Source organism: Eumetopias jubatus, unplaced genomic scaffold, assembly GCF_037043125.1.
Source record: "Eumetopias jubatus isolate StellerSeaLion01/CBP00866 unplaced genomic scaffold, mEumJub1_p1.0 scaffold_3, whole genome shotgun sequence".
NCBI lineage: Eukaryota > Metazoa > Chordata > Mammalia > Carnivora > Otariidae > Eumetopias > Eumetopias jubatus.
In genome coordinates, this window is record NW_028274809.1 from 179,656,912 (window position 1) to 179,677,183 (window position 20,272).

The window sequence follows — 20,272 nt, forward strand, 5'->3', positions numbered from 1 at the left end:
GTGCCAGGTGCTTCCCAAACTGTTTTTAACCTTGACACACCAGGATAAGGTGGGACCAAGAGCAGTATAGAAATGGAACCCATATGCACACAATCTTCACCCTTATTCCCATTCCTATGAAGCATGACATGACCATGCACACACAACACATTTCCCTGGGCTGTTGCATGGCTCAAGAGTAGGACTTACCCTGTGTTGTCTCAGCACAGATGACAGCATTTGGGTGGAAGAAAAAGAGACAGGTTTGGGGCGCCTGGGTGGCTCAGACAGTTAAGCATCTGCCTTCCACTTGGGTCATGATCCTGGGGTCCTTGGATTGAGCACTGCATCAGGCTCCCTGCTCAGCAGGGGTCTGCCTCTCCTTCTCCCTCTGTGCTCTGTCTCTGAAGTAAATAAAAATCTTAAAAAAAAAGAGAGAGAGATAGGTTTGAGTTCATTATACAGAAAAACTTTCTAAAAGGCTGTCAACACAATACAAAACCAAACCAGAACACATGCACTGAACCTCATGGGGCTGAAGTTTTAGCATGAACCGAATCTCAAGAATATCTCAAGAAAGGGGTGCCTGGGTGGCTCCATCATTAAGCGTCTTCCTTCGGCTCAGGTCATGATCCCAGGACTTTGGGATTGAGCCCCGCATCGGGCTCCCTGCTCAGCGGGAGGCCTGCTTCTCCCTCTGCCTCTGCCCCTGCTTATGTTCCCTCTCTCACTGTCTCTCTGTCAAATAAATAAATAAAAATAAAATCTTAAAAAAAAATCTCAAGAAATAGAATCATTGGGCCGAGTGTGGAGTGTGTCCTAATGGTCTCGAATGGTCCTTCCAAATGTAAATTTTGATGATTCTATAATCCAACCTCCTCTTTTCTTCACAGACATCTAATCACTTCCGATTTCATTCTGCACCCATTGGTTAAAACAAAAAGTGACAAGAGCACACTTATCGTGATGAGCACTGAGCAATGTATAGAATTGTTGAATTCTATATTGTATACCTGAAACTAATATTAACACTATATGTTAATTACACTGGAATTAAAATAAAAATATATAGATATTAGAAAAAAAGTGGCAAAGAGGAATTGAGAAACTCTTCACAATGAGTGAAAGTGTGAAACACAGGGGTAGCAACTAGCTTTATTGTAGAGGACTGATTTATAGGTTTTAGACCTTTGGTTACTTTTGGCAAGAAGTGAATCCTGAAAGCTCATACCAAGAACTGCAAGAACTTTAAATGGACAAATAATAACCCCACAGTAAAGCCAATGTCTTTGTTCTGTCATTTATGCCCAGATTTGTGACCTCAGAAACTGAAAGGACACCTTGATCTTTATGCTTAACTCGAGACAGCAATGAAGAAATGAATGAGTTTATTCTTCATTTAGGTGCAAAAGGTGGTAGTCCTAAAAAAAAGTAGAACAAGATGTGGAACAGTTTCCACTGTGATAGAGCCATCAGCTGATAGAATAGACTCACAGAACTGGGAGCCTGACGGGACCATACAGGCAAAATGTCTTAAATGCACGTCCTCCGCTTAGTGCATTAGCACAAGCTATGTGGCTGGAACATTCAAGATCGAAATTGCAGCGAAGGCTCCGATGGAGCTTGTGCTCTGCATATGCTGATGTCTTGAATTTAGGCCTGTGCCACACACCTCTTTACAATGACTCTCTGCATATCACGGGGCCAAAAAGAACTGCAGGATTTTAGGGCAAGGCCGATTTTAAGCCCAGAACTGCAGTCATCCCTCCGTGACAGACTGAACAGGGTCACGCAAACGAGCATAGCATGAAAACCTTTAGAGTTCAGGCCGTGTCCTTTCGGAGCTCACAAAAGGCTTTTTCTTTTTTAAGATTTTATTTATTTATTTGACACAGAGAGAGAGAACACAAGCAGTGGGAGGGGAAGAGGGAGAAGCAGGCTCCCCGCTGAGCAGGAAGCCCGATTTGGGGCTGGATCCCAGGATCCTGGGATCATGACCTGAGCCGAGGGCAGATGCTTAGCAACTGAGCCACCCAGGCGCCGCACAAAAGGCTTTTTCTGCTCTGTTTTTACACTCTAGAAGCCAAGCTATTTGCCAGGGGTAGGGCTAGGGAGGTGGAGGGGTGACGGTGGGGGCGGGACGTAGCTGATTGTCCACGTCCTGCTGCCAGTCTGTCCAACAGGATAGCAGCTCTCCACGGTCCCGGCCCTGAGATACGGGGGCTGGGGGCGAGGGGCACGCAGGCCACATTTCCCCCGACCGCGGGCGCCGGGCCAGCCGTTTGGAGAGAACCCGGGCAGCGAGCCTAAGAGCTCCCCGCCAGCCCTCTCGGCCCAGGAGGGAGCGTCCTGGACTCGGGCCCGTGCGCGCCCCCTAGCGCCTGTCCGCGGACGGGGCGGGGCGGGGGCGGGGCGGGGGCGGAGCTCCGGGTCGGGGAGCGCGGGGGGCGGGGGGGGGTCGTGGCACCGAGTGGAAGCGAGAGCGCGAGCGCGAGCGCGAGCGCGGCAGTAGCCGGCGGCATGGCGAGCACGGCCTCGGAGATCATCGCCTTCATGGTTTCCATCTCCGGCTGGGTGCTGGTGTCCTCCACGCTGCCCACCGACTACTGGAAGGTGTCCACCATCGACGGCACGGTCATCACCACCGCCACCTATTGGGCCAACCTGTGGAAGACGTGCGTTACCGACTCCACGGGAGTCTCCAACTGCAAGGACTTCCCCTCAATGCTGGCGCTGGACGGTCTGCATCCCCTCGGCCCCTGCCCCCAGCCCTCGCTCCTGCCCGGCCAGGCGGGGTGCCCTCTTGGCCCCGTGACCGCCCCCCCCCCCCCGGCGGGACTCCCGGGCCAGACCCCTCCGAGCCTGAGGGAGCCACGGAGAGCCCCCATGCCCGTCGTCGCCGTGCCCGGACGCGTGTCCGTCGGGGGCGCCTGCCTGAGCCCGGCACCCCGGGGCGGGAGAGGGGGACACATCTGGGTGGGGTGGGCGACTCAGGCGTCGCGGGGCGGCGGAGGGAAGCACCTTCGCAGTTCTGAGAGTCGAGGACATGATTGCGGGATCCCCATCTCTCGGGGACCGTTAGGCCACCGAGTCACGCTTGTCTCCTTCACCCAGCACTCCCCGAATGAGCTGGGTCCTGATTAAAGTGGTATCATCGGCTTGTCAAAGCCGAATTTGCTTGTCCTCAACTCCCTTTAACCATTTTGTTAGTTGTTTTAAAAATAGGCAAGGGAAAAAGTGACATATTGCAGGGAGTGTCATCCCATTCCCACCTCCCCCCACCCCCCACCCCCCACCCAAGGGGAAAAAAAAACAAAACAACCCCACGCTTCAACAAATGTGTCCTCCTGGGCTTTAATGCTTCCTCCAAGTTTTATGCAAATAAATAGCCCTTGCCTATGCTGCAGTGGGTAGAGAATGTGGCTAGCAAGAATCTTGTGCCGGAGACTGCCAAGGCCTGTGTCCCTGCCTCCCTCATCTGCTCTCCGGGTCTCCTGTTGTTCTTTTGTAGATTGCTTTCTGCTTTGTTCTTTTTAGTTGGGTTCTATGTTGAATTGCATTAGAGCGACAGGTGGATGGTCACGTAGAAAACTGGCTCTGTGTTAGTTTCAAGAGAACAGTAGATGTCAACCCAGTTACAATGACTGCTCAAGTTCTAGGCTCATTTCTTCCAGGATTTTATAGCACATGACTAAATAGATCCCGGGGTAATGTTAAGGATACTCATTTGCCTTATCTCTAGTTTTGAGGTGTTTTCTTTCCTTCTTTTTTAAAAAAAAATTTGTTATTCCACTGCAGGTTTTTATTTGCATAGCTGATTCAATAAAAGACAAGAATTAATTCCCTTAAGATGGTGCTAGCCATGAAAAGCAAACTGTTGCTCAATGTGGTATTTGATAGGACCTCCATATAAACAGGAATATGTGCCTGGTTTTAGATGGGTGACACCCAGGTCTTCGTCCTGTTGTGTAAAAGAAGTAGCCGGGACACTGTTGATCCCTTAGAATTACGGTTGAATTTCCTGTGGTCTGTAGAGCACACATTCAGGTAGATGCTCTGAACAGGCAGGCTCTTGTTTCTGTGGTTTACATTCAGGAACGTGGGATTGATGATTACTGTCCTAAGTGCATTCTTCTGCTGTTAACTGTATTGTTACCTGAGATAGTGTGCCAGGTACGTCGGCTTCCTTCTATAAGACAGCTGGGGGACGAAAGAGAGGAGTGAGAAATAAATGCTCTGTGAAGAGTGATGGGGTGCAGAATGGCGAAGTTGTCACATTATGTATCCGAGGTGAGACTGAAGTTGGCAGGGAGACTTGGGGGAAGGTCAGGTAGTGAGGAGGGAGGGGGGCATAGCTCTCAATTATGAGGCTTTGGAGAGAGTTGAGGATGGAGAAAAGGAAGGAGTGACATTTATGTACAACCCAACTTGCAAAATGGCCTTTCATGTGTGCTCATATGTCTAGAAAATGACTTTAAAAAACACAAATGACTTCATGCTCCCTATTGTTCTACAATGTTCTAAAAGTAAAAACATATCTTTCCAAGCCAAGACATATAGAAGTAACTCTTTTTAACAACTGCATAGTATTCGTAAGTCTGGACAAACTGGTTTGTTGAACCACTTTGTCATTGTTGGACAATGGACCCTTTCTAGCATTCCGTTGGTAGTGCTGTACTGAAAATCTTCATATTCATCTTTTTGTGCACATGTATATTTCTGTAAAGTAGATACTGAGAAATGGTACTGTCAGGGCAGTAGATGATACATTTTAATGTTCAGTTTATCCTGCCAAATTACAGTCCACCAACAACATATGAGAATGCCTGTTTGTCTGCATTCTCACCACTGAGTTTTTCATCCAGCATCATGGGTGACATAGTATCATGTTATCATTTTCATTGGTATTTCCCTAGTTTTTACCAGTGATTTTTTACCATCTTATCATGTATTTATTAACCACTTTCTTTTTCTTTCAGACATTGCCTGTCTATATCTTAATGCCCACAGTCTGTTGTTTCCTCTTAATATAAATGATTTTTTTTTTAAGATTTTATTTTTAAGTAATCTGTACACCCAATGTGGGATTCAAACATACAACCCCAAGGTCAAGAGTCGCAGGCTCCACTGACTGAGCCAGCCAGGCACCCCTACGTGATCATTTTTAAGTTTATTTCTCTATCCACGTAATCTCTGCACCCAGCGTGGGGATCAAACTCATAACCCCCGAGATCAAGAGTCTTCTGACTCTGAGCCAGCCTAGTGCCCATAAATGATTTGTCTTTTTTTTTTTAATTCTGGATGTCAATCCTTGATTTGTTATATATGTTGCAATCTCAGCCCATTGCTTGTCTTTAAATTTATGATGCCTTTTCTTATACAAAACTTTAAATTGTGTACTGTGATCAGATTTATCAGTTTCTTCCTGCTGTGTCTGCCTTCTGTGACTTAAGAAGGCATTGCCTATCCCAAGGTGATAAGCCTTACTTTTCTGTGTCTCTCAGAATAACATTTTGGGGGGCTTAATCACACAACTTTGTTTTCATGTAGAGAGGAGTTGATCCCCCCTCCTGTAAGTTGACCTTCTCAGAGCAGGCCCCTCTGTCAGCTCTCTGCTGTGTTCCCCAGGGCAGGTGCATCTTTTGGATGCTGGTTCTGAAGCAGGTGCAGCCAACATCACACGGCACATTGGACTTCCTGGCACTACGCTGAAGTGGCAGAGAAGGCTGCATTACTGTAGGCCTTGGTGACCACAGGCCTGAGCAAGCCAGTCCTCCCCTTAAACCAGGCAGAAGCTCTAGACTAAAAAGAGAATGCAAGAGGGAAGAGAGAAGGCTCACAGCTCTCTCTAGCCTTAGGGGGAAGAAGGAGCTTCTTGGATGCAGATGATGGAGACATTTTTCCGAATTTTCTACATGAGGTCAAAGCTCCAATTCCTTATCCTCAGGGGGTTATCATCGTAACCCCCATTTTCCCTATAAGGAAAATGAGGCCGAGAAAAGCTAAATGTGTAGATTTAATTTTATGTTAAGACACCAACTCCAAGTTCTGCTTAGAATCCATCTTAGTATGATAGAGGGAAGCTTTGGTGAGTTTCTTATCACTCACCAGACACTGTTTGTATGGTTCATCCTTTGAAGGTAGTGCTTTCTCCCTGTTTTACAGATGAGTACACTGAGACTCAAGAGAGAGAAGGTCATGTAATCAGGACACACAGAAGGTAAATAAGTAGAAGATCCAGAGCTGAGCCTCAGAGTTCATGCCTTCCTCCCGTTCCACTCCTCTTTCAGAGGATTTGCAAAAAGTACACAAAGCTACCTGCATAAGAAAAACACATTGTTTTTTCTCCCCTTTATCCAGCAACTCACTCTGGCTGCTACTAGGGAGTTGTCTCCACCAAGTGGATGTTTTCATTTTTGCTCCTTTGAAATGGAAAATAAGGCACACACCATTTGGAAATCACTTAACTTTTAAGGGACACCTTGAAGGTTTCCTCCAACGGAATTCATTAATTTTAAAGTCCCTGTATTTTACTAATTGAAAATTTCACAGTTGAACAAGCTAGTGATTTCTGTTTATCTCCAGCTCCTATTCCTTTCAAAGCACTGCGTGAACTTCATCTAAGAATCATTTTCAACCAGGTTGTTTTTAGTACATGCCATCTATTTTTGTTAGTGGGAATGTTTCTTCCAATTGAGTTAACTATAAATTATATGGCAGAGAACTTCTAAGTAAATATGTTCATGCCTCAGCACTTTAATGTGTTAATTAGCTATTAAAGGTGTCAGTAAATTAGACCTGTCAAAAATAATGGCCTCCTTGACTAGGTTTTTACTACCACTTCACTTGATGGTGTTACTTACAAGTTTTGCCCTCTGGGACTGTTAAAAAAAGCAAGGTTGTAGAGGTCAGCCTTGCAAAAGATAAACTCTTGAGTTTGTTGGAAGTCACCTAAGCCTGTGTCTGTGGGTGTTTTAAGGACTGGTAGCCCCGAATTTACACAACCGAGGCTTCCCAACACTGGGTTTCCGTCTACAGCCGACAGCCAGGGGGTGCTTTACCCTGCGGAGAACCCCAATCCCTGTTATTTGTTCCCTGGTTCAGAAAATGTAGCCAGTGATTGTGCTGGTCAGGTGCCTTCCTTTGTGCATGCAGCAAGTTAGCAGGTTACTGCCGTTGTTGGAGGCTGGAGACAGGTAGCTTTCCCTCCGGGTCAGGGTTCTGGTTGGTACTGAGGAAGGACCCGAGCACATCAGAAACAGTATTTCTCCCCTCCTGCTTGTGCCAGTAGACCAGTCCTGCTGCAGGCCTGAGGGCTGAGACAGGAGAACAGAGTGAGAACCTCAGAAAGAAGTATTATGGGTAAACGGTTGAATAAAGTTTAAAGACTACTGGTATTTTCATATTAAGTCATATTAAGGATTGAATGCCCCAGCCTGAGATTCTTACCACCATTTACATCTGGGAAAACACATTCTGTGTTCTAAATGATCTGATTGTGGGATTTAGCCTTTTGCCAGGCTCCTGCTTTTTCTGTTCACCAAGCCTGTACGATTACTAAAGTAAATGCTAAAGTTTTGTAGGATAATTTTTATGCATATATTATAGAGGCTACCTCTCACACATGCTGTTTTGTCTGCTTAGTGACTGCAGTGAGTCAGCTAACAGACCTCCAAACCAGAGATTACAATAAATCTCTGGAAAAAATGAAACCGTACTATCCCAGGAGCTCTGGTGGTAAACGATGAGCCAGTTGTGTTTAACTTGATAGATGTTCTTTAATCTTACGAGGGACTAAGTAACAGCCTTCCTGTCTGTCTGTGCTTCTGCTTGCCCCCTGGGGTCTGGCTGGGGGACTGAGGGTTGAAATCTTTTAAAACACCTGGGTCAGGGGCGCCTGGGTGGCTCAGTCGTTAAGCGTCTGCCTTCAGCTCAGGTCATGATCCCAGGGTCCTGGGATCGAGTCCCACATTGGGCTTCCTCCTTGGCGGGAAGCCTGCTTCTCCCTCTCCCACTCCCCCTGCTTGTGTTCCCTCTCTCGCTGTCTGTCTCTGTCAAATAAATAAAAATCTTTAAAATAAATAAATAAATAAAAATAAAAAACCTGGGTCAGTCTTTGGCAGCAGAGACCCAGATAGCCCTGCAGCATGATTATTGCTACCAAAATAAGCCTCCTTTATTCTGTTGTACTAATAATAAATTTGTTTTGCTGTTTTTGATAACCTTACAACCAGTAGAACTGCTTTGTCTCTGGAGGTAGTTCACGTTATAAAATAGATCATTGTCATTGCTGTCTACATTTGTGGAGGCCTAGATTTGTTGCAATTAAACAGAGCATCTTCTGTGTACTCTTCAGACTGGATCCTAGCAATAGGATTGAAACTTAAAATTTCATTTCAAAGGAACATGGGCTGGAGGCGACCTGTCAGCATCATTTCTTGAATTTATAATTACTGGAGTCTTAGAATTGTTATTTATTGTAGACTTTGCCAGAACACTAACAGTAAATGACTCGCTGTATTTATGAGTTTTTTCAAATTAGAAAATTTAGTTCCATACGTAAGCCTGATGTACACTCATGTTCATTTACCCCACAAATGTTTACTTATGCCTGGTATATGCCATCACTATTTCAGATTGAAATATGGCACTGTTTCAGGCTGAAATGAAAATGACCTTATGTGCTTAAAATTTATGGGTTTAAATTCTATTGCTTTAGAATTTGTTAGTGTCTGGACAAAAGCCACGTCGAAGTTTACCCCCACCTTGGCTCTGCAAATAAGAATAGGTGGTTAAGAAAATGGGTGGGGTCAGAAGATGATCAGACAACCCAATCGAATGAGGTTTTTGGGGGCTTGGAAAGCATCCATTTATATGTACACAGTTAATTTCATAACGATGGAATATTCCTTTAGTAAACAACCCTCCTTTTCTGTGTACCCTGAAAATAATGAAATGTCATCAAAATACTTCCTGATTTAGACTCATCATGGTTTATCACGGGATTCCAATTGGTCTCATTTATAAGCTTTCACTAATATCGGAATGCTGTGCTGCCCAATTATAAATTTTATAATGTCAAAACCATTAAAACATCCATTTAAAAGGTCCAGCGTGCAAAGGAGTAGGAGGGTTGAGATAGTGGCAGACGATGTTTCTTACAAAGAAGGATTTTGTAGTCAGAACTGGGTGGAATCTGTTTCAATCTCTTACTGACTCATCTCTGGTGTATCCTAGAACCTCTGCTGCTTCTGTGTCCTTAACCGTGAATGTGGGAATACCAATGCTTGAGGGATCTGTCCTGAGGATTATGCACACGCCGATCTTAGAAGTGTGTGACATAGAACAGGCAGGCAGTCCGTATAGATGAATTTGCTTTCCTTGCTTGCTTGTCTTACGATGATGGTTATTTTTTCAGAAAACAGGAGCGATCATTCAGAAGGACAGTGGAAAATGGGAATTTCTCCCTGGATAGCCACATGTTTTCTGTTAATGTAGATGACCTATTCTAATTGCAGGTTATATCCAGGCATGTAGAGGACTTATGATTGCTGCTGTCAGTCTGGGCTTTTTTGGTTCCATATTTGCCCTGTTTGGAATGAAGTGTACCAAAGTCGGAGGCTCAGATAAAGCCAAAGCTAAAATTGCTTGTTTGGCTGGGATTGTATTCATACTGTCAGGTAAATAGTAACTTTCTCCCAAACAAGGTACTTCACGATGTTAATGAAAGGACACTAACCATGATACTTTCCTTCTGATACTTTGTAGGGTTGTGCTCAATGACCGGTTGTTCCCTGTATGCAAACAAAATCACAACGGAATTCTTTGATCCTCTCTATGTTGAGCAGAAGTAAGTACTCTTCTCAGTCTGTCTGTTCCTAGCTTACAGGAAATGTATGCAGATTAATCTTCCAAATTAAGATACATAAATTCCTTACACGGCGCATGAAAGTGAGACACGCTGAGCGATAGTATTTGATGACATCATTTCAAGAGTAAACATATTCTGTTCTGCATTGGCAAAAGATGCATTTAGTTACTGCATTGGTGTCACATAGCGTCTTGTCTCTAAAAAGCTCAAGGCACAGGATTTAAAATTCTAAACTTCGTCCACTGGACATCATTCAGGTCGGGTCAAGTAGAGGAAAAGTGGAAGTGAGGTGTGAGGTGGGGAGGAAAGAATGATGATGTGTGATAACAGGAAATGAAGGGCTGGCCTTGACTGATGTCCATCCAGATTGATATTTGTCAGCCTCTGGTATGTGGGCCAGAGTCCGTCATGGTTTCAAACACTGACATGGGAACTGCGACCATGCTCCTGAAGATTAGAGATCTGTTAATGACATCTCAATGAAGTATCATTTTTTTCATTTTTTGTTAGCCTTTTAAATTAGCACCTTGACAAGCTCCACCTGATAAACCTTTATTTAAAAAAAAACTGTACATGATGCACGGTTTTTAAAAAATGCTTCTGTAGTGACATGGACACCACCCAGATGTGACCAGTCCGGGTTGCAGGGGAATGGTTCGGCATTTACAGGTCAGTCTGTTGGAGGTGTTTGTTTTTTTAACTATGGGCTATTGGTTTTTATACTTTCCCTAGGCTTCTTTCTTTGCCTTGGGAAAACCCCAGGGATACCAAATTAGAAATAATAATATATGTGGTATTTTGTCTTCCACGAGAATATACCCACCTACTTCTGTAGAAGCCACTTCTGTATGCATGTGGATAGTTAGCAGCTGGTGCTCTTTCAGTCTTCAGGTCAAGTGTTACAGAATTTTTTTAAAAACTTACTAAAATTACTGGTTAGGTGTGCATTCCTTGTTTTTCTGGTGGATTTAAGAATCTTCAGGGAATTGATTTTTTAGTTCTGTCTTTAGTGTCTTTTATTCATAAATATTAGATGCTTATATAATGAAATAAATGAAAATAGTAGCTAAGACATGTTGAGCCCCTACCATGTACAAAGGGGAGCATGGCAAATATTCTATTCTTCTTTTATTTTATTTTATTCTTGCAACAGCCTGATAAAGTAGGTTCTCTTGGTACAACCTTTTTGAAAATGAATGTGTGCAATTAATGTGTGCAAGGGAACCTGGACTAAACCAGTATTGTCTGATTGGACTGGGAGCCAAACCAGGCATGCTTGCTCTATGATGCATGATTTACAATACTCGATTTCATAATTTTTGTGATCGTACACTATATATATTTTTCATCGTGGGAGTTTCTTTTGTATGTTTTTAAAAACTATTTTAAATTTTATTAAATGGGAAGCAAAAATAACTGTTTTAGACCCCAGTATAATTTTTACTCCCCTGCCTATGTTGGAAAAATGTGTTCTGATTTATAAATTTTCTCCTAACTAATGTTTGATGATGAGATTTGCACAAGTATACATGACACTGGACATTGAGATGAAAACTGAGACCATGCTCCTGAAGATAGGAAGCATGTTAATGATATTTAAATGAAATATAATTTTCCGTAAATGACATATTTTTATTTCGGATCCTAAATATACAATGAAACTGTTATTTCTCATGGTTTATTTTATTCAAGACATTGCTCACTTTTCTGGATTATCTGTTCTACATTGCTGTCTTTATTTTCCTGACAATTATTAAGGATGTCTTTGTCAGAATCTTAAAAATCATTTTTATCTTTCCTCAAAAGGTCAAGGCTAATTCATATATGCCCCATAACTCAAGTCTATCCTTTGTGTGATTTTTTTTTTTTCACTGCTTGCTATATGCTCAGTCACCTAATTCAGTTTGGTGCATTGGAATTTCTGATTTTCTTTTAGATTTTGATTAAACTTAGTTCAGTGATTATGGACTCAGGTTTTCCTCATTTCCATATTGTTGGTGCAACACTGAACTATCCCATTCCCCCTAATGACCTGTTGGCATTCCTCTCTCTCCCTATGCATGCTCTGTCTGTCTACAAGCTCATCTGTAAAATCAGGATAATAATGGCACTCTGCTGGTAGAGTTAATGTGGGAATTCGGAGAGAGAGAGAGAGAGAGAGAGAGAGAGAGAGAGAGTGTGTGTGTGTGTGTGTGTGTGTGTATGCTTAGAACTGATTGGAAAAGAGGAAACACTGTGTTCCCTATTACTGATTTGTGTTAGCTTTATTAAGATTCCTTTTTAAATTGTGTGTAGTAGTTAAGACGTGGCTTATCTTTATAGATGTTTTTATTAGCTCTTTTCTGAAGTGACTTAAAAATGTAACACCTGCAATTTGGCAATTTACCTTATGTAATTAAAAACACAAGAGCGAGGCACTTTTTGAAAAACAACAGGGCTTATAAATCGGTGGTATTTACAAATAACAGGCCCTTCACACAACACACTGAGAGGAAATACAAACTTTATTAATTAAAACTGCTGCATGTTGAGAACATGTTAGCTCCTTGCGATAAGAGCTCACTCACATCTGCATCCCCGGCAGTGCCTTACACAAAGGCATACAGTCCATTTGGATGAAGGAAATATCAAGGCCTGAGAGTTGTAAATATGATCAGATTCTAATTACCCATCATGGTAGAAAAGAGGCATGAAAGGGGCAGGTGACCTCTTCAGGAATTCACAGGCTTCCTTGAACAAGCTCACTTCTCTAAAAGCCAGCAAATCAACTCACTTGGATTCATCTTTTAACAACAGCTTTAGTAGCGAACAGAGAGCTGAAAATTAGAAAGATTAAGAAGCCAGAAATTGGGGGCGCCTGGGTGGCTCAGTCAGTGAAGTGTCTGCCTTTGGCTCAGGTTGCAGCCCCGGGGTCCTGGGATCAAGCCCCGCATCGGGCTCCCTGCTCAGCGGGGAGCCTGCTTCTCCCTCTGCCTGCTGCTCCCCCTGCATGTGCTCTCTCTCTCTCTCTCTCTGTGTCAAATAAATAAATAAATCAAATCTTTCCAAAGAAAAATAGAAGCTAGAAACTGGCTATTCGCACAAAATGAACGGATTCATAGGTCTTAAAGTAGAATCCTTAAAGCAAGATTTTGATTTGGCCTCAGCTGGCGTTTGCTAGAATTTAGCCACGGTGCCGGTGACTTGGTTTGTGCATGAACTTAGGGATGTGTTGGAGAATCAAGGCTAAACGCAGGGCAGCCCTAGGTGGGCTGGGATTTGGAGGGTACAGCTGCAGGAAGGTTCTAACTTTCTTTGGTGAGAGTAAGCTCCTTGAGGTCAGAAAACATGTATTCCCTCACTGTCGAGCCCTGTGCCTGGTAGGTGAAATTCTTAATCTGTAGAGCTGGTCCTTTCAGGATTAGCAGGAAAGCTTCTGTTGTCTCAGCCCACGGTGGAGAGGAGAGAGGAGAGAAAGAAAGCACACTCACTTTTCTCTTCCCATCTTTATCCCATACCCCTCTTCCTAAAAGCAGCTACCACGAAGTGACCTCTCTCCCTGCAGCCCTAGAAGGCGTGACTGAGGCACAGGTAGGTGCGTGTGCATTTGGCCTTTTGGAAGGCAGTGAAGACGGCTGCTTGCCACGGGCTGTAGTTGACATCTTGGGTGAGCAAATTGTAGCTGCCCCATACCCGAGCCCTAAAATGCCCTGGAAAACAGTCTGGGCTCAGAACCTAGTTTTGTTGTTGTTATTGTTTTTCTTAAGATTCTGTGCTCTATTAATTGAGTCTTCTCTGTGGATTTCTGGGACATTCCTAGGTAGGGCCCCACCTTGGTGGCCTAAGTTAGAAACACACGACTAAGCTCATCAAAGTTCGTACTCCACTCCTACTATGTGCAGAGAACTCAGTAGGCACTTTACTGATGAGAGAAAACAAGGGGCTTCTGGTGTAGCTGGAGGAAAGATCGAGGCCATTGCCATGCAAACAGCATCCCGCTGTCTGCTCAGTGGCTCTGTATTCTGAAACCCTTCCTCTCCTTTCACCTATTTGGGAAGTTCTTTCTCCCAGGCTACTGTCACTTGACACAGTTGCAGTTCTTTCAAGAGTTACATCTGACTGTGGTCATGTTCTGCCATTTCCCCATTTTTTTTGCTTTTGTTTTGCTTCTTTCCTTTCATGCAAGTTGTGATTATGTTTCATGACTGCAGGATGGGCTCCTGCAAAGCTTTGGAAACGGTTTCCCAACTCTTCCCTTTGGGCTGTTCAAACCAACTTCATCCATTTTATTAAAATAAAACCTCCCAAATCCAAAAAAAAAAAAAAAAAGTACCTTCCTGCAAGGTTATGGTAACTGGTACCCCCTAGCATGATTCATCCAACCAGGGAGATGAAATTTAATTCAGGTATTCCCACCACCACTTGGTTGTCCAAACCACAAACTTCCTAGAGGTCTTGATTTGTTTTCTTAAATAAACTGTTCCAAGTAAGAATTTATTGACACAAAGAAACTTCTTTCCAAATCCGTGCAAGGTTGGAGCATTGAACCAATTGCCCTAATTGAGGAAACAGGGCGTTGTAATCTTAGATTTATTCTCTTTTAGTATAGAGATTTATTGTTAATATTTTGGCTCAGATATTCTCACATTTGGGCCTTATCCTCCAGGCTTTTCTGTTATTCTCAGAGTATTTAAAAACCAGAGACGTATTTATCTCTAGCACTCATTCCTGACATATGTTTAGTTTCTGCTCTAGGATTTAAGCTTTACTCGGGTAAAGTCTTTTCACCATTGTGGTTATTTAGTAGTTAGAAATACACGGCTGTCTATTCTCTGATAAATTCTCTCCTTCTTGTTATCTGTCTGGTTCAACAAACAATGGATAATTCAAGGAGTACCTTTCTAAACTACACATTTTCCTGGGTGAAATTCAAAGGCATATCGATCTCACTATGTGACCTTGCCATGATATTTGACTTCTCTCTTTTGTCCTTATTATAATTTAATGAATTATGGATGTTTGTTTATTTAAGCTTACTCCACTCATAAGATTATTTGGAGAGTGAGTTAATGTTGGTAAACAGCTCACAGATTCTTGGATAAGGGGTTCCATGGACGTGCCAGATATTAAGAACAAAACAATTCAGCGGTTAAATATTAAGAAGGGCTATTCTGAGCCTTTACTGCGTTCAGGAGTGGCCCAGTCCACTTCATAGCACCACAATGGCTCTGATGCTTTTGTTAGGCTAGCATGACTTCAAAATACGCTTGAAAACCAAGTGTCTGGCACCTGTGTTTTGTTTTGACTGACCGGCATGTGAAGTCGCAATTCCTACCAGTCCACCATGTTTTCTGGTGACTCTGCTTTCCCCCCACCCCCAGGCCCCCTCTCCCTCTCTTTCTCACATGCTGGCTAACTCCTGCTTATCCTACAGGATGTGTGTTCTGGGGAAGGTGCCCCCCTGGGTGCTCCTATTTGTTGCACGCACTTGCTGTGCCCTCTCCCAGGCCTGACCAGGAGCATCTCCAAGCAGAGACCACAGCCTGCTCATTTTGGAATCTCTTGTGCCTAGCCCACACTCTAGGACATTTGCAGCAGGGATGGTCTATCAGTAGTGGTGTATGACTGTCTGTCTGCATCTCTCCTGGAGGGGAAAGACTGAGTGCGCTTGTGGAAAAGACTGATAAACCCCAGCTCCGCCACTTACTTGTTGTGTGACCTCGAAGAAGGTCCTTATCTTTTCTGGGTCCTGTGTTCCTCATCTATAATGTGGGGATAATAAATAAATATTCAGTGATTTAGAACCATGCATCAGCACATGGTAAGGACTCAGTAAATGTTAACTATGACTTTTAAGGATAATGACCCTACGCAGAGTACCTTAATGTTGCGATTCATTACCTTACGTAGTATATTGAGGTCAGCCATAGAGAGATGGAGTTTGAAATGTTGGAGACATTGAAATGATATCATTGAAATGATAACCATGGTAAGACACTTGGCTCTCAAATGGAAGGCAGGTTTGAAAGGGACCTAGCATGGAACCATTTAAAAGCAGTAAGGCTTGAGTAATTCCTTCTTTCTTTCTCATCACCTCGGTCATAGCGGTGAGTGAGGGACATGCAACTGCTTGAAACTGTCAAATGCATGGACACTGCAGAGACCCTTCTCATGAGACCCATCCTGCATACCTCTCCCCCAATGCCTGGTTGATGCTTTCAGGAAGCCTGTGGAGGCTCCCGAATAAAATGTGGGATACACGTTTAATTGACCAAGGTTTTTTTGCTGCAAGTTCATCTGTATATTTTTGTCTCAACACAAACAAATACGCACACCCACCTGCGCACACATGGATTCTTGACCTGTGCTCAGCCGTGGTCAAGGGGCACAAGGCAGCGTTGATTGTTTTAGGAATTTCCTGTCTGGAAGCACAGCCCCCTCCGTGGTGTCCGCTCTGCAGGCTTCACGGTTTGTGTGCAGACTTGCTACTGCACCAGCTTCGAGCATGAGGATTCAGCACATCCTTTCTCACCTGAAATCAAAGAAAGCCCAGTAAACCCCCCAGTTGTCCATATGCGTGGAGCTCAGTGGCATGGATGTTGCCAAACAACAGATTTGGGGGGTTTTGTTTTTTGTTTTTTAAAGATTTCATTTATTTATTTGTCAGAGAGAGAGAGCACAAACGGAAAGCGGCAGGCAGGGGGAGAAGCAGGCTCCCTGCTGAGCAACGAGCCCGATGCGGGACTCGATCCCAGGATCCTGGGATCATGACCTGAGCCGGAGGCTGATGCTTAACCGACTGAACCACCCAGGCGCCCCAACAGATTTGTTTTTGAATTGATCTATGAAACTTTGGGGATAGGAGGTACTTCTTTTAGATTGTAAGTTACCTTGGCTAATGTGGAATACACGTTTAATTTATTAAGTTACGCTGTGTATTTTTTTTTTTTATTTCCCTGAATACTTGGCAAGAATTGGACTTCTGTAAAGATACTCATGGTGCACTTTACAGGCCATTGGAGAGGGATGGCGGCAGATAGGCTAATAGGTAGACTTTAGAGTTAGATCTGTTCGGCCCCTGGCCTCATCGTTGCTCCTCTGGGATCTTTAGGGAGATGCAGTTTGTCTGTCTGGATAAGAGCTCTAGTTCCTCCTGCTTCTCCATGTTAAGAGGATCGAAGAATATAACATATATTCACCATAGCAGATGTGATAAGTCACCAATAAGTTATTAATATGTGCCATTTGTAGGATTGTGAATGACCTTGTTGATAAGTCATAACACACAGAAAGATCATGCATGCATGTCTGTTTTAATCTGGCCACAGAAGAGCAATTTAGAATTGGAACCAACAAAAAAATCAGTCTTTATTTTGGGTTTCCTGAGTGTGAGAATTCTCCATGAAGTTTCCATGCGTACTTGAGTGGATGCTTATTATTTAAGTTGTCCCATCCTGCTTTAGCCACCATTTGGGAGGCACCTGCTACTACTTTAAAGTAAGCCTCCTGGGAAGCTGTGGCTGAGGAATCCTGGGGCATCTTGCAGGCGGTGGGAGAGAGCTGTTCACTGAAGGGTTTGTGGAGGGGAGACCAGACTGGGAGCAAGGCGGGGAGGCGCACGGGCCCAGGCGGGCACTCCACAGCCCGGCCCAGTAGCTGGGCCCCCAGAAGAAGAGTGTGGAATAATGGGGCGGGGTGGATGTGTGCTTGTGGATCACATCTGTAGAATACTTCTTTAATATAAAATCTATTCATGCCCTTATATAGACCTTGGATTATATCGCCTGTGAGTTGAAGAAAGTTTACTGTAGGTAGTCATCTTTAAAAGAACGGTATGCCAATGGAATTCAGTTTTAAAATGTTTACACTGATAATATATGGTATACTTTCTAAACTTTAAACTTGATGAAAGAGAGAGAGAGAGTTGTTTTCAGGTAACTGGAATATTTATCTTGGCTGCTAGCACTCTTGGTGAAAATGAGGAGTTAGGACAACATGTTTGAAGAAACACTGTCTTCGGTGTCAAAGGCCAGGCCCCTAGCTCTGTGACTTTCAGCAAGGTCACTTCACTCCTCTGGGGGGCTTAAAGGAGGAGACTTTTTTTTTTTTCATTTGCTACCGGTTTTTGTTTTGTGTTCAGAGCCGTTGCGTTTTCTTTTTTGTCCAGTACGACATGCCCTGATTTTCATTACTACACTCACCTCTTTTTGTGCCAGGTGAGAAGACAGCCTGAGGGGAATTCAAAAGAAATTCCATACCCTGGAGCTCGTGAGCCCCTGAGAAGGCAGTGAGCCGGGGAGAGAGAGAAAACGCCCTTCTCTCTGACATGACAACTAAAAAAGTACATTGCATGGATTGTATTTTCTCAAATTGACAAAAACTTTTATTTAGCCGAAGTATACATAAAGGGAAGAAAGAGTGGTGGTGAAGAGCTTGAGGTTTGGAATCACAGTTCTGGGCTTTAAATCCTGGTTTTACTATTTACTGAGCTGAGGCATGGGGCATGTGGTTTAATTTCTCTGAGCTTCAGATTCTTCATTTGTAAAATGGGATAGCAATACCTATCTCTCAGGATTATAATGAAGATTGAATGTAATTATGCAAAAAAAGAAACCTTGGCGCGCATGTGCACACACACACACACAGACACACGACACACATCCTAGTACAGTGAGCTGACGGTAATAGTCGCCCCTGTTGTGGGCATTTATTGGAACCACATCTCTGTGGATCTGGGAGAACAGGTAGTGCTTACGGGCGCCTGGGTGGCTCAGTTGGTTAAGCGACTGCCTTCAGCTCAGGTCATGATCCAGGAGTCCCTGGATCGAGTCCCGCATTGGGCTTCCTGCTCGGCGGAGAGTCTGCTTCTCCCTCTGACCCTCCCCCCTCTCATGTGCTCTCTCTCTCTCATTCTCTCTGTCTCAAATAAATAAATAAATAAAAATCTTAAAAAAAAAAAAAACAGATAGTGTTTACTCGGCAGAAATGTGCTTGCTTAGTATCTGCCGATCCCTGCTAGACTCTGAGATCCTTGAAAGCATAGCCATGTCTCTCGTCCACCTCGAGCACAATGCCTGGCATCTCGTTTCTGGGGCAGTGACCCGGGTAGGCCACATAAGCTCCCCGTGGACGGCAAATAAGTCACGACAAAGGTTTGGATGCAAGGAAGACGAAAGAGGAGGTGCAAATGAGAGGTATTCTCCAATCCATGCCTTCGGATTACCATGAAGGTTACAGGGCTGAAATATGAGTCTCAGTGTGAGATGATCAGAATTAACGCCTTCTGGTGTGGTACTAGTTCTCTAGGGCCCCAGGCACAGCCCGGTGGGTGAGAATAATTTCACCCAGTAGTACAGAGGACATTTGAATGCGTTGGATCTTTATGGTTCTTTTTGGGGGAACTTTTAAGCAATTAATCTGTGTTTTCATTTCTCTGATTAGAAGTAAAGTTTTCGCCTATTTACTGAATTTACATTCAATGACATAAATGAAGTCAGGCAGCTTTTGATTAGTCCTAGCAACTGAGCGGATTATTTGAGGTACTCTAAAAACAATGTTTTGATCCATGAAACAAAATTCTGTCCTCACCCTGACAATCACGGATCTGTCTGGTGCTAAGCAGATTTATAGCTTTTCAGAATAATGGAAACACGTCGGTGATCATAACAGGTCAATAAAGAGGGCATGCTCTGAGTGGGGAAGGTTGTCTGGGGCCAGGAGATATTTCTTTCTTGAAAGAAAGACCTGCAACAGAGCATCTGAAATTTGGTGATCTTCTGAGGTGTTGAAGTCAGCTTCTTAGCATTACCAAAAAAATGAAGAACGATTTCCAGGCAGAGACTAAGCTTCCCAGTGAGTGTCAAAGGAGGCATGCTTTGGAACAAATCTGAGTGGATATTATAATGCTCTCTCTCAATCCCATCTTTCAGTAATACCAACCAGTTTTTGCCAGATCACGCACACTGATAGGTGTGAATTCAAGTTCCTGCTGAGTAAGTCAGCTCTACGTGTCTTTCCACAGAATGAAGAAGGAAAGTCTCTGCAAAAGAAAGAACCAAGTCACAAAAGCCAGCTTCTTAAAAATTACTGGTGTAGACATGGAGTCTCTTGAAGACTTCAGCTCTAAGCTGGTATTATTTATTGTTTGTCTCTGACAGAATTCACAAGGAACTCAAATGGAAATGATATTTTTCTTGGAATAGAGTCTATATTTACTGACTTAAAGAAAAATGAGGGTACCTGGGTGGCTCAGATGGTCAAGCATCTGCCTTCGGCTCAGGTCATGATCCCAGGGTCCTGGGATCCAGCCCCACATCAGGCTCCCTGCTCAGCGGGAAGCCTGCTTCTCCCTTTTCCTCTGCCTCTCTCCCTGTTCATGATCTCTCTCTCTCTCTGTATCTCTGTGTCTCAAATGAATAAATAAAGATCTTTAAAAAATAAATT

The 20,272-nt window shown here is 43.7% G+C and overlaps 1 protein-coding gene across 3 annotated transcripts in view; it reads left to right on the forward strand.

The window, feature by feature from the left end:
* CLDN10 (claudin 10) overlaps window positions 1–20,272 on the forward strand; it is a 106,256-nt gene that overhangs the window by 81,696 nt on the left and 4,288 nt on the right. For 2 of the 3 annotated variants that reach the window (XM_028112084.1, XM_028112085.1), the window contains exons 2-3: window positions 9,498–9,659; window positions 9,748–9,829. In XM_028112084.1, coding sequence (XP_027967885.1) covers window positions 9,498–9,659; window positions 9,748–9,829 — 244 coding nt within the window. Of the gene's footprint in view, window positions 1–2,499; window positions 2,720–9,497; window positions 9,660–9,747; window positions 9,830–20,272 lie in introns of those variants that run through there. The other variant, XM_028112083.2, reaches the window with a different exon arrangement.